The sequence below is a fragment of the Drosophila navojoa genome, chromosome 5 (assembly GCF_054131105.1).
Source record: "Drosophila navojoa isolate 15081-1374.11 chromosome 5, UAZ_NAV_1.0, whole genome shotgun sequence".
NCBI lineage: Eukaryota > Metazoa > Arthropoda > Insecta > Diptera > Drosophilidae > Drosophila > Drosophila navojoa.
Genome location: NC_142893.1, coordinates 10,340,860 through 10,367,368, shown reverse-complemented (window position 1 = coordinate 10,367,368; position 26,509 = coordinate 10,340,860). Strand labels below are relative to the sequence as shown.

The window sequence follows — 26,509 nt, the reverse complement described above, 5'->3', positions numbered from 1 at the left end:
TTTATGCAAAAGAAAACCGATAAATATAAATATTCTCCGTGGACCATCTCTATTGAGTCTATCAGGTGGTTGAGTTAGCTGTTGATAGAAGTAGATTAAACATAAAACAAATAAGAATTATGAAAAAGGTGCTGGTAACAGGAGGTACAGGACTTGTGGGCAAAGCCCTTCAAGATGTAATCAAAAATGAGCAGCCAAGCGACGAGGAATGGTTCTTCGCCGGTTCAAAAGATGCAGATTTGACGTAAGTTGAAATTGTTTACATCGGAGCACTTGGTTTCATATTTAAAAATAATTCAGGAATCTGGTTGCCACGCAGGCACTTTTTGAGAAAGTGAAACCAACGCACGTAATACACTTGGCTGCCATGGTCGGTGGACTGTTTCATAATATGAACAACAATCTCGATTTCTTGGTAAAGTGATTTCGCAGCTGTTTTGTCAAACCGTATAATGAAATTCTTCAACGCAGCGCAACAATTTGCTGATCAACGATCATGTACTCCAAACTGCACACGAGCTGGGCTGCACAAAGGTTGTCTCCTGCCTGTCCACCTGCATTTTTCCGGACAAGACGAGTTACCCCATTGATGAGACAATGGTGCACAATGGACCGCCACATGCGTCTAACTATGGCTACTCCTATGCCAAACGTCTGATAGACATACAGAATCATGCTTATCATGATAAGTACGGTCATTTGTACACCTCCGTGATACCGTGCAACATATTTGGACCGCACGACAACTACAAGCCAGATGTGAGCCATGTCATACCGGGCATGATCAATCGCATGCACAAGCTGCGCACAGAGCAGCCAGACATGCCGGAGACTGAGAAAGTCTTCACTGTTTATGGCAGTGGCAAACCATTGCGCCAGTTTATCTACTCCCTGGATTTGGCTAAGCTAATGATCTGGGTGCTGCGCAACTACAACAGCGTTGAGCCCATAGTGCTGAGCGTCGATGAATCGGCGGAGGTGACAATCTACGAAGTAGCAGAAGCTATAGCCAAGGCATTTAACTTTAAGGTACAGAGAGGGTATCCAATCCAATTATTATACTCATATATACATATTTCCAGGGCAAACTGATCTGTGATACGAGCAAGGCAGATGGACAATACAAGAAGACCGCATCCAATGCAAAGCTGCGCAGTCTCTTGCCGGACTTTAAGTTCACTGACTTCAAGGAGGCCATCGAGGCTTCTGTGCTCTGGTATACGACAAACTATGATCAGGCTAGAAACTGATACATATTTGAATTTGTATATTTATATACATATATATTGTATTGTGATGTGATTTGTTGGCCAACAGCAATAGAAAATGCATTTACGTACGATATTTATATATCTAAATAATTTCTCTTTATTTAAAAATTAAATAAGAAGCTAAATTTAGATGCATAGACACTTTATACAACATGTTTAACATATTACATACATACATATTTTATACGATTTTACGATATAGGAAAAGCTTTAAATAACGGTAAATCTCGGTATTGGTGCACTAATATTGTGAAAAGAGGTGCAGGGCTTTAAAAACGGGAAACTTATACTTAAAGCTGTGGTAGAATAAACAAAAATATTTTATCATCTATATTTTCTTTAATCTCAATTGCTGTTAAAGGAGTTCTTCTTCATTGCTGTTGTAATTTTATATTGTTTTTCGTTTTATTTTATTTCTTTTGTATATTTTTTCTTTACTCTTCTTTTTTTCGTCTTGGCAATTCGTCGAGCTTGTACGTAGAACCTAGGCTTATAATTAAATATTTTACAACTTGCTGGACTCTATACCATTTAAAATACAAACAGTTGGAAAGAATTGTCTCGTCGTCTATTTGAACTAAAATAGAGAGAGAGAGAGCGAGAGACAGTGAATCAGAGATAGATTTACAAAAACAATTGATAGATACTCTGTGGCAGTTAATTGAAAGCTCAGAATTCTGGTTTTCGAATAAATTAGAAAGCGGGTCTCCGACATGAGTGTGGGGGAAAGGAGGACGTAAAGGTGGTTGGTGGTTCTGGTGCTGCAGCGCAGTGTTGGCTACATTAAAAATAGTTCAACTAATAAAATCGTGATTTCACATCAATCTACAATCATCTCTTTCTGTTTTCTTCAACATCAACGTCTCGGTCCTCTTCTTCATCGTCTGTTTGTAAAAAAGAAGCTCTGCTGGGAGCTCTAGAAGCGCCTGAGCAGTATGGGCTTGTTGCGTTCCGTGAATGCCTGGTTTATCCATTTGATGTCGGGCTTCGAGAAGCTCACAGTTTGGTTCTCGCCGCAGTTCTGCTCGGCGCTGTAGATACCCTTGAGATAGACAGCGGAGCCGGTGCTGCAGGCGAGCGCGCTGCCCTCATCGAATTCGCACGCATCGAACTTGGTGGCACTGCAGACACTGGTGGCATCAGCACCACAAGAGGCACGGGACTGCTTTATCGTCTCAGTCACGTGCATAATGGCGCCCTCCTCGTGATCTGAAAGCGTGTGGCACACAGATTAGCATCAATCATGCTCTATATGGGTATTCTAGTTTGTTTGGCTTACATTTCAACGCCCGCTGGCCCCAGCCAGTGGTCACGCACTGCTCATTCTCTTCGGGATCATCTTTGCTGATGCAGATGGGGCCAATGTGAGTGGCGAACTGGAACCGTCTTTCCAGGCGTATGATGGCCATGTTATTGGACCCAGTTTTTGGATCGTAGTCGGGATGCACATCAATGGACTTGGCGCCAATCAGCTGGAATGGCATCGGCTCATCGGTGATGCCTAGCTGCCATTCGCCGCCCTTAATGCGCACATCGCTGACGGACAGGCTGCAGCAGAAATATATATAAATATATATATATCTTGGGTCAATCTTAGGTTAGTTAACACTTACTTAGCCACACAGCTGGCCGAGGTGAGGATGAATTCGTCGCCAATGATGGCACCGCCGCAGCGTGGCTTCTGGGTCGATTCGAGCAAAATCATTGCTTGCCATGGAATCTCAGCGAAGTTGGCATCAATGTCCTTTATGCCTTTGGGCTTGGTGCTATTAAAAGAGGGAGTGAAAGCGAGAGAGAGAGAGAGAGAGAGAATATTAGGCAACTATTTGAATTAAATTGAATTTTAGGTCTGCTTACCGCCTGTTGCGAATGCTGCAGAAGCCACCCGGAGTGATGGGCCAGGGATCAACGTAGTTGGGATCGCGACAGCACTTGCCGGGCGCTCCAGTCTCGGGTACCAGGCAGTCGGTGAGTGGCACACGGAACGCAGCCTCCCGGGCGCTTAGCGTCAGCGGGGTTTCGCTCAGCACGCCGAGCGCATTGCAGTAGTTCTCCGGGGTGCAGACGAGCGCAGAGGCGCATTTGGCATAGTACTTGGGGAAGACGTCGTTAGTGCCGGGCAAATTGTCGAAGCCCTTGGGCGTGGGGAAGATCTGGGGCGAGAGTTGATCCTCGCCGCGGTACACGGGCTTCGGATTCGATGGCTGTGGCACACGATCGGGCTCGTAGCGTGTGGGTGGCTGAGTGGGGCGTGGCTCGCGGTGTGGAATCTCATTGGCCTTCACGGGGGGCAGGTACTCGTTGATGGGGCGAGGTGTCGTGGTCACTGGCCGATATGGGGTCGGGCTGGGTGTTGGGCGACGCGTCGTCTCAGGCGGCAGGTAATTGTTTGTGGGGCGTGGTGCGGGCGTAGTAGTGGGCTGTGGACGGTAATTGGGCTGGGTTACGCGCACGGCTGGCAGGGTGGGATTGGTGGGCAGCGGGAAGGCCTTATTGGGCACTTTCAAGATGTAACCAGTGTCGGACAGCGCCGTCGCGGGCATGCGGCAGCAAACCTCTGGAGCATAACAGCGATTGGGCTGCGGAGAGAAAGAGAGAGAGAGAGAGAGAGAGCGAGGTGAGTTTATTAGTTGCAAATCTCTGTCTGTGTCTGTGTGTGTGTCTGTGTCTGTCTCTGTGTCTTTCTGTGGTGCATTAAATTGCCAGCAACAAGCGAGTGGCAACTGCTGCCAACCACTTGGGCCTCCTAACCACTCATTAAAGTGGCCAATGCTGCCTGCCAATTGTTTTTCTGCTGCTTCTCCTTCTTCTTTAGTTAGCTTGTAGATCTTCTTCTTCTTCTAGTGTTAATGTTAACCCAGAAATTTGCAGTTTCATGCTGCAATCTTTGGCAGCAACGTTTTGAAACGTTTCAATTGCAGCCGCTCAAGTGGCAAGTTTGTCGCCTAAGTCATTTGCTCACTAGCAACACCTACACACACACACACGAACAGCTATTAATTTGCTTATTTATATGCTAAAATCAGTCAACAATTATTGCAAACGGAAAACATTTTCGAGACTTTGTGGGTGCGTAACAAAACACAAAAGAAACAAAAATAAATAAATTGATGACTATAGACGCCCCCACAAAAGAATTGTAATGGAAATTCTAGCATAAGCAAATGCAAAAGAGGTGCGAGACTCTTCACACGGCCGCGATGTTGTCAACGTTGGCGACCTTCTGTTTTATTGTTTCGCGCAATTTGTAACTCATAACTCAAGAAGCAGACGGACGGACTGCCGTTGGGAACAGAGCTGATGAAGAAGAAGCAGAGGCAGCAGCAGCAGCAGCAGAAGTAATGTGCACATTTGTTAAAAATTAAGCGAGAAATGAGCTGCGACAGGCGACAGTCGACAGTCGACAGTCGACAGTCGAAATGCAGTCGAATGACAAATTAATAATTATAATTAAATGTGCGACTGCGGCTGCGACTGTGCGACTGCTGCTGTTTGTGCCTGGCCTACATCAGCAGCGATCCGGTTGTCCTTCCTGCCTTGGAGTGAGCGAGCTCATTTCTTATCATTATCATTAGCCGGCGACCCTCTCTTGGCATAAATTTCATCAATTAAGCGTTAATCAAATGTTATCTTAATGTAGACATCACTCAATGACCATTGAGCACGCATTAAATTTTATGTAATACATGTTATCATTAAAGGTAAACAACAACAGCAACAACTACAACAATGCGAAAACTGGCATAATTTGTTGTTGCTGCTGCTGCTGCTGCTGTTGTTGTTGTTGTTGCTGATCAATGACAAGGCAGCAAGCGGGCAGCGGGCAGCAGGCCCTCCACCTGATTGCCGATTAAGTCGCGTCGCTGGCTCTCTTGCTTATGATCAATCATTTTGCAGCTTCAAGATAACAACAACAACAACAACAGCAGCAACAACGAGAGTCGCAGCTACTTGTAGAGGCGACAGCTAAAATATGTAATCGCCAGCAACAACAACAATGACGCCAAAATGCTTTTAATAAATTTTGCTGGCCATACAACTTGTTCGCTGTTTGTTGTTGTTGTTGTTGTTGCTGCTGCTGCTGCTTGTCTCAATTGCCGCGCACTGCAATTTGTTAATAATGTTGCAATTACAATAAGTATATGAAATTTCATGAAATTTATTTTAATGTCAGTGGCAAGCCGAAAAAAAAAACCAAACCAAGCCAGCCAAGCGGCAGCAGCTGAAGAAAAAAACAAATGACTTAGGCAACGAACTGACCAAAGGCTAATAGTTCATGAACTGAAAAAACTACCATGGCTTAAAGTAGCTTGGGAAACTTTAGAGGAAGCTGAGATTACATCAAAGTTTAGAGCACATAGAGAAGAGAAGATGGAGAGGTTGATATAGAGAGCAGATGTTAAGCGAAATAGAGTAGTGTGAGAGAGAGAGAGAGAGAGAGTGAGAGAGAAAGGTAAATTGCTACTGCCAACAACTCATGCCGTTTCCTAGACGCATTCGAGATTAAGCCATTGGTCATTCGGCCATAGAGTCTCAGAGGAGTCGCTTGGAGATTTGTAACTTAAGCCTGGCCCGGCTGGCAGAAGTCTCTGCGAAAATGTCAAATGTTCTTCGTGGGCCTTATGTTAAATGCAAATTTATGGCACAAATATTGCGCGAAATTGTTTTTTATGACAGCGTTAATGTGGCAAACAGCACAGCATTAAATTCCTCGATCTTGTAGTTGTAGCTATTTTTGTTGTTGTTGTTGTTGTTGTTATTTTTGGCTTTGGCAATTTATGCGCCAATAAAAAATACCAAATTTTTGAATTTAAAATTTGTTGTTGATGTTGTTGTTGTTGTTGTACTCTTGCAACTGTGATGCTGGCACAGCTCGGCTTGGCTAGGCTCGGCCCTGATGTGCATTGGCCAGTTGACAGCATTTAATGGCTCAAGTTTGTCGCTTAAGTCTTTTGTTTATGCAACATCTTCTAGGCCATAAACAATGCCTGCCAGCCGCAGCTGGCTAATTTATGGCGCGAGCTAACTCTGATGGCAAATAAATTAAATCAAATTTGTAGCGCATTACGAGCCCCATCAGCATCTGCTTCATATAAATTACGGATAGGTGCCTAACTATAACAGACAGATTAGACATGATGATATGCATGCCTGCATATTAATAATTATTATAATTGACAAGGAAAGATAATATACGAAATGCAGACAATGGAATAACGAAAACTGCCAAAATATATTAAAAACTATAAACAAAATCAATAAATGAATGCAAAACAAAAACAAAAACCACAAACCAAAATGAAAAATGAAAAAGAAAAAAATAACTAAATTTTAAACGCTGTCAACGCGACGCCCCCCACTGCCTCTGGCTGTCTCTGGGTACGACTACGACCTAGACCTTGAAGTTGTAGTTGTTGTCATTATCATCATCATCATCATCGTCATCGTCATCATAATTATCTTGCTGTTTGTTGCTGTTCACTCGACATGCTCTGTTTGCTTTGTTGTTTGTGCTGTCTGTGTCTCGTCTTGCGCTTTTTTTCTCCTCTTCAACTTGACAGTTAGCTACTCATATGACTGTCTATGGCTAAAAGCTTAAATAACGTAACATTTGCGTCGGCAAAAAACCAAACAGCAAACCTTAATGTTTGCCTTAGCGGAATGCTAGGTCAGTAGCGGCATTCAATGCGAATGCGGCCTAATGGTCAAGATTCGCGTAGATTTCTGAGGGATTGCGAGAATTTTGCATAACATACGTGATATACGTGATCGCTCAGATTGATCACAGAAACAATCTTGATGGCGCCTAACTTGATTTGCAAGGCAAATAACTCAAGCATAGCTGGACTTAATGTGCGATCGAATGACGCTTTGCGGCTACGATCTGATCTTATCATAAATTATATATATATTATTTAAAAAAATAAATAAAAAATTAAATGATGAAATAATATTATTAACTTTGACTTTTATAATATTATTTAAGTATTCATAAAATATATATGCTCATAAAAAATTTTATTAAGTCCAAAATAAAATAAACATATCTGCAAATTTTAAATTAAATTTTTTTAAACTATATTATATTAACTAAAAAATCATATTTTTTAATATTAAGAATATTTATAAATATTTTTAATATTAAAAAAAATTATTAAGTCATTTAATATATAATAGAATATTATTTTCGAATTAGATATTCGATATTTTAATTATTATTTATTATAAAATATTTAATTATAATATATTCCCTATATACCCTGAAAAAAAAAAACCCCGCCGATTGCTGCGCTGTGAAAAAGCTCAACAAGAAAAATTCTGAAACGCAATAAATTACATTTAATTTACTATGTAAAATGTCAATAAACAAGGTTTATCCGTGGCTTAAAATTTGTCAAAAAATGCAAGTGTGAAACCGGCTCGATGCCGATGAGAAGACGAAGAAGAAGAAAAACATTTCGTTTAACATAAATTACATGAAACTGGAACTAAAAATAAATAAACCAACCAACAAAAAAATATTGAGTTCACGCAATGCAGCATGTTACGAAAATGTAAAACATGCAACGTGCAGCAGCCCAAATGATAAATGGCCATAATGAAAATATGCGCCATAATCATCAGCATAATTATACGATGCCAAAGTGCATATATACAATATATGTGTGTGTGTGTGTTTGTGTGTGTGTGTGTATGTGTAGCTCCGATTGATTTAGTTCAGCTGGTCGGAGGATTCATTTGGCAAAGCTCAAAGTTCGCTCAATAGACGTTATGGAAAGTGCACTCATGTTAACATTAATTGATCAGCTAGAGAGCGGGAGAGAGAGCAGGAGAGAGAGAGTGGGAGAGCGGTAGAGCGGGCCTAGGCCACGCAACATTGGAAACGACCTTGCGGCGTTGCATTCCGCGCATTTTTCAGCGCTTTAAGTACCTCAGCTATGTTGTGGCTCTTCGCACTCTTGTAAATTAGGGATAGTGGGTAACTGGTTCGTCTATATGGGACGCAATGGCGACGCTGACGTCGACAACCTGTGCGCCGGCTGCAATTCCCCGGCGTGCATTTTGTAGCATGCCACGCAATTGGCGTCAATGCCTGCATAACTTAACGAGTTCGAGTCACCTTTTTGGTGCGTAATTGTCGCTGGCTGGGCGGGGTCGCGGCGCCCAGCTGCTGCCGTTGAGTCGACGCAAATTATGAGGCTGTGGCCCACCGAACACAGCAACAAAAACAACAACAAAAGAAACAGTGAAACAAACACAAGAGAAAAAAAACACAACAAGTGGAAAAACTGTATAAGAAAACATCAACTGGCTGAAACGATTTCAGTTTTAAGTGCGTGGCTGCTGCAACATAATTCACTTGCTGTGCTGATTTTAGCTTTCTGCTGCTTCATCGTGGGCTTTGCGTGCAACAAGCGGCAGCAGGCAACAAGAGCGTTGAGTACGCAACTGACCCGTTTTGTTGGCCATTGCATGTAAACAAATTATGCAATTGCAATGCCAGCAGCGCTCGGTCTGAATAAAGCTGCCGTCTCGCTCACACTATGCAGCTCTCCCCGCTCTCTCTCTTTCTCTCTCTCTGTCTCTTTTGGGCCGTAATTTAACACATTTTTTGTTTTTTTTGGTTGGCTTGAATGCATTTCATGCACATTGCTCGTAAGTTCAACTGCATTCCATTGCTTGATTGCCACTTGATGGCAGCAAGTTCGTTGCCTGAGTCTTTCGTTTCTGACATTGCCAGCGGCAGTGCAGCTTGTGGCAATGTCATTGCATATGCACTATGTAAATCACTGACATTTGCAATGTCTCTTAAGGGCACATACATTTTGTATCTCTCTCTCTCTATCTCTTTCTCTCTCTCTCTCTCTCTATAGGAAATTGGCCTGAACTGGAAGTGAAATCAGCTTGGACAGCTTAATGCCTTTACAATAGAATGACTAACTGTACTCGCTTTTTTTGTTCAATTTCTCATTTAACAATCTGTCAGCTGTCAGATGACAACTTCAGGCTAGCCACACCCAGCTCAACTCCCACACAACTAAGCGGATTCTATTGCATGTCGTGTCAAATCCGATTTCAATCTGAGATTGCCAGCTCGTACAATTCGTCAGAATTTGAGTAGTAGAAATTCAACAGCAACAGCAGCAACAACAACAATAGACAGCCAAATAGATCAAAAGTTGACTGCAATTTGCATCTACTTATAGATACAACAGCATCAGCTTCAGCATCAGCAACAACAAAAGAATATTTTGCCTCAAAATGTTAACTAATTGTGTGCTAATAAGCTGCAACTGTTGGTGCTGTTGCTGCTGTTGCTCTTGTTGTTGTTGTTGTTGTTACAGTTGCATCGCTTGTGAAATGCGCTGCGATTGCCGCAGTTAGCTGAGGAACGCTTTGTTTTCGGGGCATCGCATCATTGGCACATCCAAATGCTGCCGATGCTGCCTTTTTGTTAGTTTTTTTAATGCTTTTTTTCGCCCCTTTTTTGATACGCCCAGACAATTTTCCGCTGCTAATGATTACTTTTTTTTTGGTTATCACCTATATTTGTAGTTGTGTGTGTGTGTGTCTGTGCATTGCTCAAGTTGAGCCAATTAATTGTGTCTTTTGAAGACCCTGACAAATAACGCATCAAACAGACAGATAGACAGACAGACAGATGAGTAAAAACACTTACTTTTTGCGTTTTGATATAGCGTGGGGCGACGATTTCGCCATTGCTGCAGTCTTGCGACTGTACACAGTCCTGGTCACTGCGACAGGTGTCATACGGCACAGGTGTGGTCGTTCTCCTGGTCGTTGTCGTCGTGGTGGTGGTTACTGGCGGGCGATACGTGCAGCAGATGTTCGACTCGGGCAGACAGTTCTGTAAGGGCAGAGCAAATGTTGAGGTTAGAAAAAGATTGTGGAAGCTTAGATATAAATGGGTTTGCCCCCTTCCCCCCTATTGCAATGAAAGACTTGGGAAACGAGCTTGACTTGGACCAACCTCTGCTAATTTTAATAGGCAAACTAAAAGCCTGAAGCTCACATCAAATGACTTCAGAAACAAACTCGCTGCGAGCAATAATAATGTTTTTTATTAAAAACCCATAAAGCCGGCAGTTAATTTGATAGATGAATATCCTTCGGCGCAGCATTTTAACAGGCCATAATAAACAAATGACTTGGGCAGCGAACGTGCATGGGAACGTGCATTAAAAACGTCCTTTGTAGCTGCGATTTGATGGGGGCCCATTAAACGTATGTCTGGGGCAATGGAAGAGTGTGAGATCCTTTTGTTTAGCGTCAAACAGTTTATATTGGCCATTAAAAGACAAATGACTGCAGCAACGAACTTGGCAAATGACAGATACAAAGCTCACTGTCCGGCTTTGCCTTGTCGCACAATCAATCAATGTGTTTAGTAGCCGCGTACTTGACCAACACTGTTAGCCATAAAGTTGCCACTCGTTGGCATCGGCATTAATTAAGCGGCCTAAACGATCGTTGCTGCCTCTGCCACTGGCACTGCCGCTGGCGCTGCCAAGTTGCAACGCCTCTGGTAAAAGGTCAGCAAAGCGGCCATTGCAGTTGCATAAATGATGTGTTAAAATAATGTCCAAACAGATAGTCGACTCTGCCATGCCAAGCGAATCGCTGCGATGCTTTTTCTTGCAGCATCTTTGGCGACTTTTTTACTATCGTTCAGCCAGTTGGCATTGCAGCATTTGCATTGAACTTTGCCGCCTTCATTCAACGGTTTTACGAGATTCTAATGGAACCTTCGCACAACGCCCCAAACGCCTCGGCCCGCGGCGCTGGCTAATTTGTTTAAGCCAACAGCGTTCAGCTGGCATTTGAACAATTGCAAATTAATAATAATAATCATGTTATCTCCTTAGCTGTCCGGCTGTCCAGCTGTCCAACTGTGCGGCTGTCCATCTGTCCGGCTGGCTGCAGGCCAAGAGTTCAAGAATTTCCAAGGTGCTCAACGACGGTAGCCCAGAGGCGTCTATGCAAATCAATTAGATTGGCCATGCGATCGCTTAAGTGCACCATCGCGGACTTGGAGATGAAGCCATTAATCTTAATTATGCAATTCATTCATTATTTGAACCTATTTCCTAGGCAAATGACAGAAACCAGTTCAACGCTACGGCCAGAGTTATCAGTCAGGCTTTCGGGCCAAATTGATGCTGCTGTTTAATTTATGTTCACATTTTACAGCCAAAGACAAAGGCGCTCTTTAGATGGATATACAATATAAATAGACAATATATGCATAAATCTATACATACATACATACATATATACATCAATGTATGTATGTAAGCAGCATTAATCTAATCGACCTTCAGCTGAACTAGAGACGCTCGAAAACGAGATATTCTTGTCAAAGCTCATGTAGAACATGAGTTCCTCCAAGAATAGCGAAATAGATGAGGGGCTGGTTCTGCTTAGTAGAAAACACTTAAATCGAGGCGCATTTAAATCAAGCCTGACAAATTTCTGAAACGCTTTTATAAGCATATAAAAACCAGAACAGCAACAACACTTTAAGCCTTATTTATAACAGGCAGAACGCGCATATATTAGATAAACTAGTTTACACGATGAATGAGTGATGAAACACGATGAGCTCTAATCATGATTGGCTTCAAACAATTCTCGCTGATTGAGTTGAGAATGGTCGATCTTTATAATAATATAAAGAAGAAGAACTATCTCAAACAACATTCAGTTTAGGTTTCAGCTTTAGTCTAGGCCTTAATTCGTATTCACAAAATGTTTGAATGTTTCGCACTCAAACACGTTCCGCTATACATAAATTACGTCTATTGTTTGCACGGTTCTCGTAATGATAGAATTATCGTGTTCTGCGAGCTGCGTGTGAACGCTGACTAGAACACCTGATTGGGCTAGGAACTATTCCCGTCAAACCGGATGAGTAAATGAAATTTGAAATTTGAAATTTGGTTTTCCTGACGCGCAGGTTGTTAAACCCAACGAAACAAACGGAACGTGCAGAGACAAAACCGTAAATAATTATCATAATAAAGTGAATCCTAACAACAATAAAAATAATACTAATAATAATGATATTAATCACATGCACTAACACTTGACATCATCGGGCTGAGAATTCATCTACTATATTTAACTTTAATTGGCTGTGTGCGCAATAATGTTTGCAAATTATATTCAAAAATGTTCGCACAAATATTTGGCTTGTTTATTGACTCGCGCTCTGTGCGCGCTAATGAAAGAGACAACAGCACGCGAAACGGCAAAGAATTCGCGAAATATATACTAATCAGAGTCGTTGGCATTCCAAGTGAAATTCCCTTAAGCGCTAAGCTGTGAATTGTTCAGGAAGTGCAAACACTGCGCTCCCTCGACTCTGGCAAAGTCAAGTTTACACAAAAGCTGTTGGCTCTTCATTGGCCATTGGGCCGCCTTATTTGGACAAACAGACGTTCGACCATAGTGACGGGTTGACTCAGCCAGACGCCCACGCGTTGAATATTTGTCTACTGATTTGGCGCTGTGTCTATTAAAGCCGGTCAACATTTGTGGCCAACAAATATTGGCTAGCAAAACAAAAATAATAATAAATAGATACAGATGCGAATTGGATAGACAGATAGATCTGCAGATGCTGCTCTAATTTGTGTTGGAGAAACGGAAATAAATATATATATATATAGTATAAATAGATTTAGATGCAGATACAAATACAGATGTAACTAGAGAATTATCTTCAGATACAGAAATGAAATACAGATACTCAAGAAGTTGCTGTTAAAGATACAGATACAGATACAGCATACAGATACATCTAGATTTAAAAAAATATAGTGAGCTATCGAATGAGATACGGAGGCAGATACAGAACTATATATATATGGACTAAGATACAGATACAATTTAAAGCAGATATAGCTAAAATTACAGACAGATACAAGATATTTCAGCATATATAGAAACGGAGTGTTTACAGTGTAAATCCAAAGATAGATTGATAATAAGGCAATATATTCATATATGCAGATATAAACAAATACTACTTCAACAGATACAGATACAGATACGGATGCAAATAATTACAGAAAGAGATTCAAATACCCACACAGACACTGATCTAGTTCCACTATTTCAACTCTAGCTCTAGCTCGATTAATTACTTTAGTTACTCTTTGCTACTATTGATTGATCACCAAATCGTCTCAATTTGTTAGTTAATTGAAGCGAATCTTTAATGGATTCTATTAATTTGGGCAGTTCGCACAGCGCTTAAGTGCGCCTATTAAAAGTCGCATTTTTTATAGACATTCTTTCGATTTTCAGGTTCAATGCTCTAACACCGTATTCCAGCAGCTAAACCAAGCCGAGCTGAGCTGAGCCGTGTTGAGCTGCCCATTTTGGCAGACAGACACTAAATGAAGTCTTATTAGCTACGGCACATCAACTCCGCACACCCGCGCACTCGTCTCTTGAGCTGCCGTCGATAATTTATCACTTAGAACCAAAACGAATGGCTTTAAATGTTTATTACTTAAACGACATTGCTAATCAAATTTAGCCTAATGCTCGATACTTAAATATTATTAACCTATTTTGGTAGTGAGCAACGAACATGAACTGATTTAAATTAAGTGAAGAACAACGTTGAGGCAAGGCCGAACTAGATGTCTATAGTACCTATAGAGAGAAACTGTTTACTATTTGACGTGATTTCATTGATCATATAATTGCCATAAATATTTATACAAAACCTATTGGAATGATATTTACATAATAGATATGTATGAGGCAATAGACGACTAGAAAATACTCTATTTAGAGATAGAGATAGAGATAGAGATAGAGATAGAGATAGAGATAGAGATAGAGATAGAGATAGAGATAGAGATAGAGATAGAGATAGAGATAGAGATAGAGATAGACATGGAGATAGAGATAGAGATAGAGATACAAATGCTGACCCATTTCTATTCACAAATACTTCTCAAATTGTAATTACAGGGTATTTGCTAGTCTCAGAATTGCACACAAATGCAGGCACATTCTTGTGCCTTCTTATTTGTATACGTAATTAAGTTTGTCGTCAATAAAATTGCATTTGCTGCTGTTATTTGAGTTGCCAAACTTGTCGCCGCTGGTCAATGGGTCAAATCTGCACTTGAGGCGTCGCTGCCGCTGCCTCTGCCGCTGCCGCTGCCGACTAAGACATCGATCGTCTTCAATAATTTTTAATTAAAAAACATAATTCAGTTGCTTGGTTTTGCAATGTAAGCGCGAAATAAAATGCATTTTTTATATGCACACCGATTGAAGTCGATTGGCTGTTTAAATTGCAGCAGCAAGTTTGTTGCCTAAGTCTTTTGTTAGCTGCCGAAAATAAGTTGCTCGACGACGAAGAGGAAGAAGCAGAAGCAGCAGATGAGGAAGGTTGCAATTTACATAGATGCTGAGCAAACAAAAGCCAAAGTCTGAGACGGAGACGGAGACTGAAGCAGCAACTACAACTGCAACTGCAACTGCAACTGCAACTGTTGCAGCAGTTTGGGCTCTGCTTTGTCATGCAGGTGCATCAATTGGGGTCTGTGATCTGTTTTCATTTCACTGTTTACGTTATTTATGGGCCTGCATATGCAAAACTTGAAACAACAACAACAACAACAACTGGCTTTTGCATTTACATAAATTTCTTTTTGGCAAGCGGCGAACTTGGCCAGCAGCAATTAAACATGAACTTCACTTTTTATTTCACTCTGCAGTTATTACGAAATGCCCAGCCGACGAAAGGTTGAATGTGTTATTTATTTTTGTTTTTGGTTTTTCGTTGTTTTTTACATATTTTCTGGTGTAACAACAAACCGGAAAATAACGGTAACTGTGCCAACAATAATAAAAATGCAGATCAGATCGAGCTAATCAAGCGCATTGCCATATTTTTGTTTTTGTTTTTGCTCTTGACTTTTGTTGTTGTTGTTGCTGGACATTATCCCGAACGTAGACAGGCTTTTAATTTGGCTGTTGGCCTTTTGTTCGCTTGTCAAGCGCCGCCTGCCACATTTACTCGTATATTTCACGTATGTCGGGTTTATCCGCACCCATTATGCAATTGCTAGCCGAGCAGGACTCGCGCTCTCTCTCACTGGCTGCCCGATTTCCCGATTGCTGCACTTGGACTTACCTGAATCTTGGGCAGCTGCTGGCTGTAGTAGCCATTCTGGCACTGATCCTTGCGCACGCACTGCTGGCCATTGTAGCACTTGAGCAGCTCCGGTGGCGGCAGGTATGTGGGTGCCTGGAAGGGCGATGCCTGCCGGCTGATCACAGCATGATGCAGAAAGACATTCGTCGAGGGATTCACTGAGAAGTGCGTTTCGGGTTGCTGCTTGATCTGGTTCTGGTATTGGCCATTCAGGAACATGTTGCCCTGGTAGCTGGCATGGACGCCGCCTTGCATGGCCACCAGCAGCAGTGGCAGGACCAAAGCCATCGTGCTTTGAAACCGGAACATGGTGATCGATTGATTGATATACCAAGTGGAGGCTGCAAGTGGAAGAGAAACTCAGATTATACTTGTGTTCGACTATTTAATAAATAATTATGAATAATATTAAAAAAATAAATATTATAAAATATTAAAAAATATTTTGATATTAAATATAATTTTCTTAAATTATTATTATTTTTATATGCCTATACATTTATTTAAAAATCTCAAAATATTTATTCAAAAACTATATATATTTTTTAAATCCATTTAAATTTTCAAATTAAATTTATACAAATAAATATTTTTGTTTTCAGCATATTTGTATATATTAAATTATTTTCATTGAATTATTCATTCAAAAATATTTTAAAAATAGTTTTTGCTTGTTTTTCTTTTTTATTATTTTTATGTGAATTTATTTGTGTGTATTTTAAAATTGTTGTATATGTATTTGTTAATTCCATCTGCAAACAAAAATTTTTCTCATTCATATATATTTAACTATAATTTTTCATAAATATTTATGTCTACTTTTTTTTAAGTTTCGAGTTCCGAGTTTTTAGTTCACTCAAAAATTAATTTTATTCCAGATTAATATATTATGCAGAACAGTTTTTTATGAAGTGAATATTTAATTGATATAATATATAATTAATTATAAATAAATATAAATAATTTTTTTTTAAATTAATAATAATAAAAAACTAGTAAAAACTACAAATAATTTGTATTCCATTATGTTAATAATAAAAAAAAAGTAAAAGACCCATTTTATTATTAACATAATTTTGAATATCTAGTTTTATTGAAATGTTTTTTCGTCAGCTTCTGATATTTATGATATCTATGCAAACTATTTTCATTTAAATCAATTTCTTATCTCAGAGTTGATCGATTTTGATTGAATACAACAACTTCTTGGCTTGAAATCTTCTGCTTAACGAGTCCCATAATAGCTGCTGCTAAAAATGGTTTTAGTTCCTGCCATTCGAAAGTTCTCATTAAACCTGGCTGATATTCACATTTGTAAAACTAGTCAAAATCTGATTAGAATCACACACATGTATAGCTACTTGGGCTAAAGTCAAGTTATATCAGATAATCCGGCTTAATTTACACTTTTCGAGCGGTGTCTAAAATTAGATAACTAAAGCAGCCGACGACGTTTAACAATTAGAAGTCGCTGACTAAGCGCGTGTGGCCGGCCGGCTATAAAAACACACTTTGTTGTTGTTGCTGGCTTTGTTGTCGTCATCAATGAAATGCAAAAAAAATATCGTGATGACATAATTTCGCAACAGGAACGTGCAAAATGCCATAAAAGTGCACGCGCCGGATGCCCCCAAAGATGATGCTGATGAGAGTAGGCCTTAAAAGCTGCAGCCAGCCAGCCAGGCAAGTCAGCCAGCCAGGCAAGTCAGCCAGCCTACACGCTGTGCCACGGATAGCCAGCTATGGATATTGCAATGAGCCGGCTCCATGACAACAGCAACGGCAGCAACTGCAACAACATGGTTAACACGGCAAATGGCACTTGCTGCTGACAGACGAACGGATGGACGGACGGACGGATAGTCGGACGAAGTGGATTCTACTTTGGTGTCCACTGTGTTAGCCTTTTGGGCAGCGAGTTGTCTACAAGTTGTTGGCGCGAAAGGAATTTCAGTGTCTAGCGCTCAACTTGTTTTGGCCGAAACAGACTTCCGAAGAGACTTGCAAAAGCTATGCCTAAATATATATACATATACAAATATATATATATATATGTATGTTTATCTACAACATATTGTTGTTGGCCCCCCCTCTGCGTGCGGCTGCTGTGCAATTTGTCAAAGATTCTAAGTCAGATAAATTACAAAAGCAGCGACTGGCTGATGTATCTGTTGGATGTGTCCATCCGCATCTGTCCGTCCGCTGTGTCTGTCAATTCATTAAAGCGCTGCTAAGCCGTCTGACCGCTTGGATTACGCAAAGAGGCGTCGCTTGATTCTCTTCCCCCAATTGGCTACTGGCTGCGAGTGGCTCCGGGTGGCTCATGGCTTGGCGGCAATTTCATAATTGATGGCAGCTGACAAGTTAGTGTCTAAATTGACAAAGTTGAAGTTAATTCATTTGCATACGCTGTTGTTTAGGCACTTGTCAGGATGTCACACGGAATGCGAGACCAGTTTATGCTATATAGAAAAAAATCCTGATTTGCCTGTAGCTGACTCAGCTAGCCAAATATTTCGTGGCCCATAAATCGCTGGCGACAATAGAAAATGAAAATGAACAAGCCAAAAAGCTGACAAGAAATTTGCATTCACTAAGATAAACAAACGCCGCACAAAAATTAGAAAAAAAAAAAAAAAACAGATCCAACAAGTATTCCAAAGAGTTCTGTGTGCGATCTAAGCCAAATGCGTGCCGAGCTGACTCAGTGCTATAAATAAACTCAATAGGACAGGCGTTTGACTATCGTCAAATTAAGCAGTTGAATATACATAGGGAAAAAAACGGAGGGAAACAACAAAAACTAAAATACAAATCAAAAACAAAAACACAAATTGTTGGTTTTACCACAAACGAATTTCGTTAGCTAATTTGCATAAAATATGTTATGCGATTTTCGATTTGTTGGCAGCGCTCATTAGGGAATAGAAACACAATTTGTGTGTGTGTGTGTTTTTTTTTTTTGCGAGTTTCTAATACTTTCTCTAAGAATTAAGTTGGCAAAATAATAAAAAAGCTAAAAAATCTATATATATATTTATATATTGTTTGCTCTTTCTCTGATGTCGCTGATTGATGCTTTAGCTTTAATTGCTGGCTTAGTTCTGGGAATTTGACGGCCTCGAGGGAAGTTGACACACTTTTCGAACGGGCCGTACAAAAGACTTGGCCAACAAACTGAGCGCTGGCCAAAATAGAATAGAATGGCGCGCTAATGCTGATTAATTAAGATCTAGAATCAGATGCAGCCAGCCCATTAATTCACACTCGTTGGTTTGTGTTCTAATGGTCAGTGGCTCGAATGACTTCAGCTGGACATATGCTAATGCTGGCCAATGCTGCTGGAAAGCGAGGCTTCCGTTTGTCGAGCTCTCAAGCTACAGCTGCTGCCAGGCTGTGAGTGATTTTCACATAAATTAAAACTGCAAATGTTTGCCTTGTCTCGCTCGCTCGCTCGCTCGCTCTCGCTCTCTCTCTCTCTCGCTCTCCTCCTGTCTGTGCAATTTTGCAACAGCCGCTGCAGCGGCGCAAAGTTCAGATCGCATCTCAGGCAAATAAATTTCAACTGAGTTAAACACAATGCACAGACAATGCGGACAGCCAGACAGCCAGAGACAGAGCTGCAGCTAGGCTAGGGCATCTATGGCACAGCAGCAGCAGCAGTGGCAGCGGCAGCGGCAGCATTTGAATCAATCAAACCATCCATCAATCAATCAACCGCAAATGAATTTAATTTTCAACCACAACAAAATAACGTCACGGCACAATTTACAGTTAATTTGCATTCGCCTTATATGGCACATTTCGAAGCTTTTTACAGTCGCCGCTCTGATCCTTAAATTAACAATTAATATCCTTGTTGCCTGGCACTTGTTGCTCACACTTGTTTCACACAGATTCGAACATAAAGTCTTTAGCTTAAAGTTCATTGTCTTTGCACTTGTGAATATACACATAGATATAGATATATATATATATATATTTGTTGTCGTCTTACATAGCTGGCTTTTGGTTGTATATAATTTGATATGATTTACACTCGCACAACTTGGACGCACGAAACGTGCAGCTTCAATACTTCAATATGATTGTGAATATTTTTTACCAAGTTTGTCGTTTTTATATGCGGCCCAGCAAACGTTTGCCAGCGTCGGCGTCGGCGTCGGCGGTGCTGTTCGTCGCGCAGCCTCACAGTTAGGCAGCACCCAAACGCCGCTCAGCAGAACAACAAACACAATAGCGGACGAAGACGACGACGACGACGACGGAGACGTTGACGTCGACGCAGTTCCGAAGATGCGAACAAGTGGATAAAAGCAGAAGACAACAGCAGCAGCAGCAGCAGCAGCAGCCAAGGCAGCGCAGCTTTTGCTCACTTTCGTTGGCAGCGCTGCTGAGAGAGCGCCAGCCCGACAGAGAGTGAGAGCGAGAGAGTGAGCCTGGGCTCGTGTGTGTCTTGGCTGCGTTGGCTTTCAGTGCGGGCGTGCATGCTCAGCAGAGCAGAGCAGAGCAGAGCAGATCAGTGTGGAGCAGAGCCACAAAAGCAGAGCAGAGCTGCTTCTTCGAGTTCCTCTTCTTCCTCTTCTTGAGCGTCTTGGGCGGAAAGTCTTTCTGACGTGTTAATTTAAATTCTAGTGTCTCTCTTGTTTTTCCAGTTTAGTTTTTTTTGTTTTAGTTTCAGTTTTAGTTTGGGACTTAACGTTCTCTGTGGGCGCAGCATTTATTGCTAAGTTTTTAAGACCGGCAGCTAATTGATTTTTGTGCCGATGCGATTTGGGCAGAATCAGGCAAATCTTAAATTTCCAGAGCCGACAAAAATGTTTATGACAACATTCGCTATCCGCACGCATTTAATATTATACGGTAATTCAATTTACTCAAACAGATAATTTGTGAAAAAAAAAAAAAATGATGAAAAAACTAAATTTGATTTCCTTTTTTGTGGGGATTTTTATATTGTTTTTATTACACACACTCTCTCGCTGCCTCGCTCCCTCTCTCTTTCTCTCTCTTCTTCCTCCTTTACTTAGTTATTGCTGGGAAATAATTAAGTGCCAGCGTTTGTTTCAAAAGTCTGGCAATTAAAGCCGCGCAAACAAATCCGGGTTGATATATTCTAGACGCAACGTCACACAGTCATTCCGGCCCTGTCATAGCCAAAGCCGAGCTGCTGATTCACACAGCAGCAGCAGCAGCAACAACAACAGCAACGTAATACAGGCGACAACTACCCGCTTACCAATACAAATGCAAATGATTTTAGTTGAAATATGCGAACACTGTAAACAGCATAAACAAAACAATTAATTAGCAAAATTAAATATTGAACATGCTGAAGCAAAAGCCGTAAAAGAAGTAGCCAAAGCCACTAACAATTGCCTCTGATCTTCAAATCGTGTTAAACATCACGACGCCATGGGGAAATTCATCGTTTATAAACTACTCGAATTTCAGTTCAGTTCAGCTCAGTGTGTGGCAATTGAATTCAGATTTGTGTCGACACTGCCAGCCACCAGGTAAACAACGGACATAAAGATGCAACATTTGAAGGTCGCACAAATTAACATGCAACACAATTTCGCATGTGCCAAAAAAAAAAAAAAAAAAAAAAAAAAACAAAAAACATCAAAAAATGTAAACAAGTGAACTTGCAGTGGATTTTGGATTGCCTATTGACATGTGCGATGCGATGCGATGGGAAAGACATGCAAATTTGAATATCTTTATAGACTATGGATCTGTAAGCGGTGTGAGAAGTGCCGTTCGCTGAGGCCTATGTGAATGTATTTACAGCCAGGCCATATTAGGCAAGGCTTTTGCTACGCTGAGTGGGAGTGGTCACATAATATAGATATTAAACAGTGCCTTATACATACATATGCACATATCGGAAAGTAAATATTAACATTCTAAAAATCCTTCCTTGGCAAATGCTCTTCCTCTGGCAAATGCTCTGCCTCTTCCATTAGCTATAAACATAGAAATAATCATATAGTTATCATATGTTATGTAACTGCTATAAGAAGAAGAGTTTGTGCCATTTTAGTAATAGGCATACTAAAGACTATGATAATGTCTATGCTATGTTAGCAATTCCCTTTAGGTAGTCTTTAGGCTCTAGAGCGGAGTTTATGGTGCCAGAGTTTATAGCCTTGCTAAGCCTTGCAATAGATTTCAGTACCTCCATTACAAGGCGTTACATCTCAATTGCCACATGTATAATGCCCACTGTAAACTGTAAACAGAAATGTAATTTAACAGCTGTTGAATGCCTAATTAATTTGTATAGATCATTCTGCATGATTTTGAATAATATGTGGGTCAAGGCAGCGTGCGAAATTATTTCACCATTTGATTATTTCTTGTTGTGCTTTCTGCCCAATCATTTTGTTGACAAAACACACAAAAAGGTGTTTGATAATGCATAAATATAATATAAATAATGCAAAAGCAAGTCATAAAAATAAACTAATATAGCAAAGTCGGCAAAGTCTGCTAGCCGTAGGGATTTTCTGCTCTGTTTTTTTCGCTCTGTGAATTTTGTTTTTATTGGAGCAGTTTGCATGATGAAAGCTCATATACACACATATATATATATACATATGTGTCGATGGGTATTATATATTGTGTAATTAGTGGTCGGGTCAATAGCTGTCTGATTCGCAAATCAAATGCACATTATAATTAAAGCATTTCGGTTGAGCTCTATCTGATTTCTTTTGTATCCCTGTCAGTGGCTCGATTCGCTTGATTATTAATTGAAGAAATGAACAATACGCAGTGCATTGGACCTTTGCCGAGAGAAATTCCAAATGACTTCAAGCACTCGAACAAAAATTAGCTTCAGTTCAATTCAGTTTTGGGCATTTCCTTTCACCATTAGGCTAATGCCCAATGCCTAATGCAACACACCTCGACTCTCCCAACAAGTTGTTGGCGGTATATAAATATTGATTAGATTATTCATAGCCAAAGACTTGTTTTATTTGGTAGCTTATTGGTTTTGGCAATGCAAGCTAGAAATTCCTGATATAAAATATATATTTTAATAATATATACGTCCGACTTGCCGAGAAAGTGATAAAGACCATATATACTCGTGTATAATTTTGATGTTTTTTTTCCTTCAATTTAAGCAATCCAAAACAAGTTTGTTTATTGAAAATTCCCATTGAATTGTTGCGCAAATGGCACGCGAGTTCCCGACGGATTTATGGCATTCTCGAACCCTTTAGCCAAATTCGAATAGAGCTTTTACAAGCGATTTGAGTCTTGAAGCAGCTATATTTGGTACACGAGAATCGGAACTAGTTATTTTGCAGAGACCGGTTTGGGCATTTACTTAACTAAATTAATGCGAAAAATTCCTTAAATAATATTAAAATTTAAGAAAAAAACAAATTTTAAGTTTTTGTGTTTTTATGTATAGAACTTAAACGTGTTTTGCTCAAATTATGTAAATTAAACAAAAAACATATTTTGTGTAGTATATATAAATTTTTATAAATTAATTTCATATCAATACGAAAATCACAAATTGAATTCTTTAATTGTGTTTTATATTATTGTTATTTGTTTTTGTTTTTGTTTTCGTTTGTGTGTGTTTCTTGAGCTCGACCTTATTTGTGTCACGTCGACCAAAGTTAATATATTATGGAAGTGTTTAGCGATGATCAATCAATAACGTATTTAGGCAGGTTTCTGAGAAATATATATAAACGAGATGTTTTGTTGTTTTTGTCAAGTATTTTTCCTTTCGAAGTTTAGTAGAAGTTTAATTCGATTCTGGTTTGCTAGATATGCTGATGAAGTGATGGTGAAGGGTGGAGTTTATTCTTTGGATAAGTAAGGAGTTGAACTTGCATAGAAACTGGATCTATATCATCTATTATTATTCTATTATATTTAATATACATATACATAAATGTTAAACACGCTCAAACCAAAAGTTCGCCAATTTCGTCAAGGCTCTTAAACATTTTACTAGCTGACGTATTTTCTTTGATTTTTGATTTAGTCTGTTTCTACATTTAATCTGAATTTTTGATTTTTTACAAATCTGCTTTAAAGCCTTAAAAGTCCATATAAATTCTAAAAATATCTCAGTTTTACGTAAAAAAAGAACCTCAGGAACTCGAAGTCCGCAGGTAAAAAACTTTCTTAACCACTATTGGCAAAATTATGCTCTGATATATATATATATATATATATATATATATATAAATTATAACTTTGACGCAAACGTGTATGAATAATGCTAATGCATATTCTTCCTTAAGCTAATCGTGAAATCAATCTAAACTCGTTCTTCAATAGTTTTGCGGATAATAAATTTTACAAGCGAAGCTAAGAAAATTATGCACAATAAAAATTTGATAAAAGAGAAAAAAATAACTATCAAATAATTTTCTAGAAAAGATTTCACAATAAAAAAAAACTATGAATCAGTTTCATTTATAAAGCAGCTAAGCCGACCACAAGCAACCAATGTTAATAGGTTATTGAACTATGCGACAAAGTCATTGGGGCTTTTCAAATGAACTGAAACTATGGCTTGGCCAAGAATGCATGAGTCAATTGGTGCAAATTGAAGGCCCGGGTTAACTCATTCGTGTGTTACGCATTTATGCATTCAAATGAATCAGCATAATCTATGTATATATAGACTAGAATTGACGTCAGTCTCTGCAAAATCCTTTCACTCGATGAAGGCATCCAAAATTGAAAATTGATTGATATAGACATATAGTATATCTATATATATATATTATATAGACTGCCTTGCCATATCCTATTCCTAAGCAATAACAACTTCTGGCAATCATAATTAATAAAACTTAGTCAGGAGCTGCTGGTAAATATTGACAGCCAAGCTTAAAGACTTAGTTACTTGAAATATAAAAAAAAAAAAAAATAAATACAACGTGGGTGAGAGAACAACAAATAAACGAAACCATCAAACGAAATGGCCAATAATATAGCATAAGAATTTGATTTTTGCCGGCAGTTTTATGGGCAGCGGAACTCAAATGTCTTTGACATTGCTTCAAGAATTTTTCGTTTTGTTTTCTAGTGGAATTTTTATTTATTTTGTTGGTTTTTCATTTTTGTTATTTGTTTTTTTTCTGACTACTGCTATTTTATGACCAAAAATGCTAGATAATTAAATTACATTTGTAGGTTAAAATTAATTATAATACTCAATCGATATGGGTTTTCGAATACCAAAGCCAGACAGCGGAAAAATTGTGAATATGCGTAGCTGGTGCTAAAATGTTCATTAAATCCATAAAAAGCTGTAAATGGCGCTTAAAAACATGCTAAGATCAAGTTCCAATGCGGTAGGTATTTTTTTTTTTTTTTTTTTTTTTAATTTTGTTTTTATTTATTTATATTTTTCATTTTTTTAATCAGCCCGGCTGACAAATGTTTTTGAGCTACCGTATGCCAAGAGACACGGCGACATAAGCAACGCGACGAACTTGTGTTAAGAATGTTGCCAGGGTGTTATGGACTAGCAAATACTCAGTGGGGGCTTCGAGGGGGCAGTGGGAAATGACGAAACATGAAAATAATAATTAAATAAATGAACACAAATTTGAATTTTTAATGAAGGCTGTTACAAATTGTTGTTATTATTTAAATATTTAATATCAATAAAATAAAATGATGTGAATCTGGAATTTAAACAAGCTTGGATATTTTATATATATAATTTAAATTTGTTTTGAATTGACTTTTATGGAGAAATTATTGAGAGTATTTAAGCATTACAGATTATTTATTTATTTCTACTTGAGAATAAACCATATTCTATTCCTTTAGTAAGTGTATGGATAGTTCAGTTAAACTGACTTGAAGCTCTACTTGATCATTCTCTACATGCTTCACTTCTCATATATGGATTCAACATCTACTATTCTCTGATTTTGAATCACAATCGCAGCTCATCATCACATCATTGATCGCATTTGTCTAGGGTATGTCAAAGCAAATGAACCAAATCGAGTTCTTTGTTTTGACTGCAGCCGCCAACCCTCTATAAAGGCGGATATGCATATGATTATTTGGATTAGTTAGATTTGTTCGATCTTCAAATGTCTGTGGCCATAGGTTGTGCAAGTTATGTGTCTCGTGCCGTTAAGCTGACGTAATTGGTCGCTGTCGTCGCATCGTCAAAGAGCACGGGATTTGCATAAATTGATCATAATCAAGTCATCTCTGAATATCTCATTTGCAGTGCTAGAACTAGAACTACTTAGCTGTGCCAAGTGACGAGCTCCGCTGGCTTATTGAGACTGGTTTCTTGTTATAATTTCAACGCATTAAATCAAGGCATACATATTTCGTATTTAATGCTCCAGCTGACCCACAAGCAAAGTAAGTAGGCCCTGCACAGAGCGAGAGAGAGATGTAGACTGTGAGTTTGATGCGTCGGCTACATTTTTAAGCCATTTGCCAGTCATCTCGTTGCGCAGTTACGCCAATGAAAAGCTTTTGTTATACGTCGTCTTATAATTATGTCGGGCCAAACTGCATTTTGTAAGCAACGCCCAGTGATTTCTTCTATTTTGTTGTCGGTTTCATCAGGTTTTACACTCCAGACGTGAAGCGTCAATAAACGGCCTTGGGATTGTGCCACACTCACACTCCCTCTCTCTCTCTCTCTTTGTCTCTCTTTTCCTGTTAGTCACTCTACCTCTTGGCTTACTGTTGGCCCAAGACTTGACCACAGTCAAGGCCAAAGCGCAGCCCTAAGAATGTTGCATGCTGCAGAAATCCCCAATTAAATTTGTTGGCTTCACGCTCTAGTCTATGCGTGGAATGCGGCCGGGCAGGTCTTTTTATAGAATTCAGTTTAAACAGATCCGGCGTCTGCCTCCTGCACAACTTAAATTAATTAAAGGTATTTACCATTTTTTTTTATATAGCGCAATTAAGCTTTTATGCCTTTTGCGTTGACTGCAAAATAAACAAGTTTATTGTTTTAAGTGTTGTTGTTGTATTTTTTGTATTATTATTATTATTATTT

The 26,509-nt window shown here is 39.4% G+C and overlaps 2 protein-coding genes across 2 annotated transcripts; one reads left to right on the top strand and one right to left on the bottom strand.

Moving 5' to 3' along the window:
* The first annotated feature begins 29 nt into the window (after window positions 1-29).
* Window positions 30-1,361, top strand: Gmer (GDP-L-fucose synthase-like protein). Its single transcript, XM_018104727.3, has 4 exons — window positions 30-244; window positions 301-415; window positions 472-1,029; window positions 1,083-1,361. Exons 1-4 carry the CDS (start codon window positions 120-122, stop codon window positions 1,248-1,250), a joined length of 966 nt encoding a protein of 321 aa, XP_017960216.1. The 5' UTR covers window positions 30-119; the 3' UTR covers window positions 1,251-1,361.
* Window positions 471-19,537, bottom strand: scaf (inactive serine protease scarface). Its single transcript, XM_089261057.1, has 7 exons — window positions 19,475-19,537; window positions 15,457-15,818; window positions 9,952-10,140; window positions 3,129-3,850; window positions 2,885-3,037; window positions 2,551-2,819; window positions 471-2,480 (listed from the first exon to the last, which is right to left on the bottom strand). Exons 2-7 carry the CDS (start codon window positions 15,784-15,786, stop codon window positions 2,188-2,190), a joined length of 1,956 nt encoding a protein of 651 aa, XP_089117183.1. The 5' UTR covers window positions 15,787-15,818; window positions 19,475-19,537; the 3' UTR covers window positions 471-2,187.
* Window positions 19,538-26,509: the final 6,972 nt, after the last annotated feature.

What these genes read in the sequence shown, in the direction of transcription:
- Gmer (XM_018104727.3), top strand. Translation starts at nt 120, where the DNA reads ATGAAAAAGGTGCTGGTAACAGGAGGTACAGGACTTGTGGGCAAAGCC. An exon ending in ACAACAATCTCGATTTCTTG is followed by an intron (nt 416 to 471) that starts GTAAAGTGATTT and finishes TCTTCAACGCAG; the next exon opens with CGCAACAATTTGCTGATCAA. An exon ending in CCAAGGCATTTAACTTTAAG is followed by an intron (nt 1,030 to 1,082) that starts GTACAGAGAGGG and finishes ACATATTTCCAG; the next exon opens with GGCAAACTGATCTGTGATAC.
- scaf (XM_089261057.1), bottom strand. Translation starts at nt 15,786, where the DNA reads ATGTTCCGGTTTCAAAGCACGATGGCTTTGGTCCTGCCACTGCTGCTG. An exon ending in GCTATATCAAAACGCAAAAA is followed by an intron (nt 3,851 to 9,951) that starts GTAAGTGTTTTT and finishes TTCTCTCCGCAG; the next exon opens with CCCAATCGCTGTTATGCTCC. An exon ending in GGGCCAGCGGGCGTTGAAAT is followed by an intron (nt 2,481 to 2,550) that starts GTAAGCCAAACA and finishes ACACGCTTTCAG; the next exon opens with ATCACGAGGAGGGCGCCATT.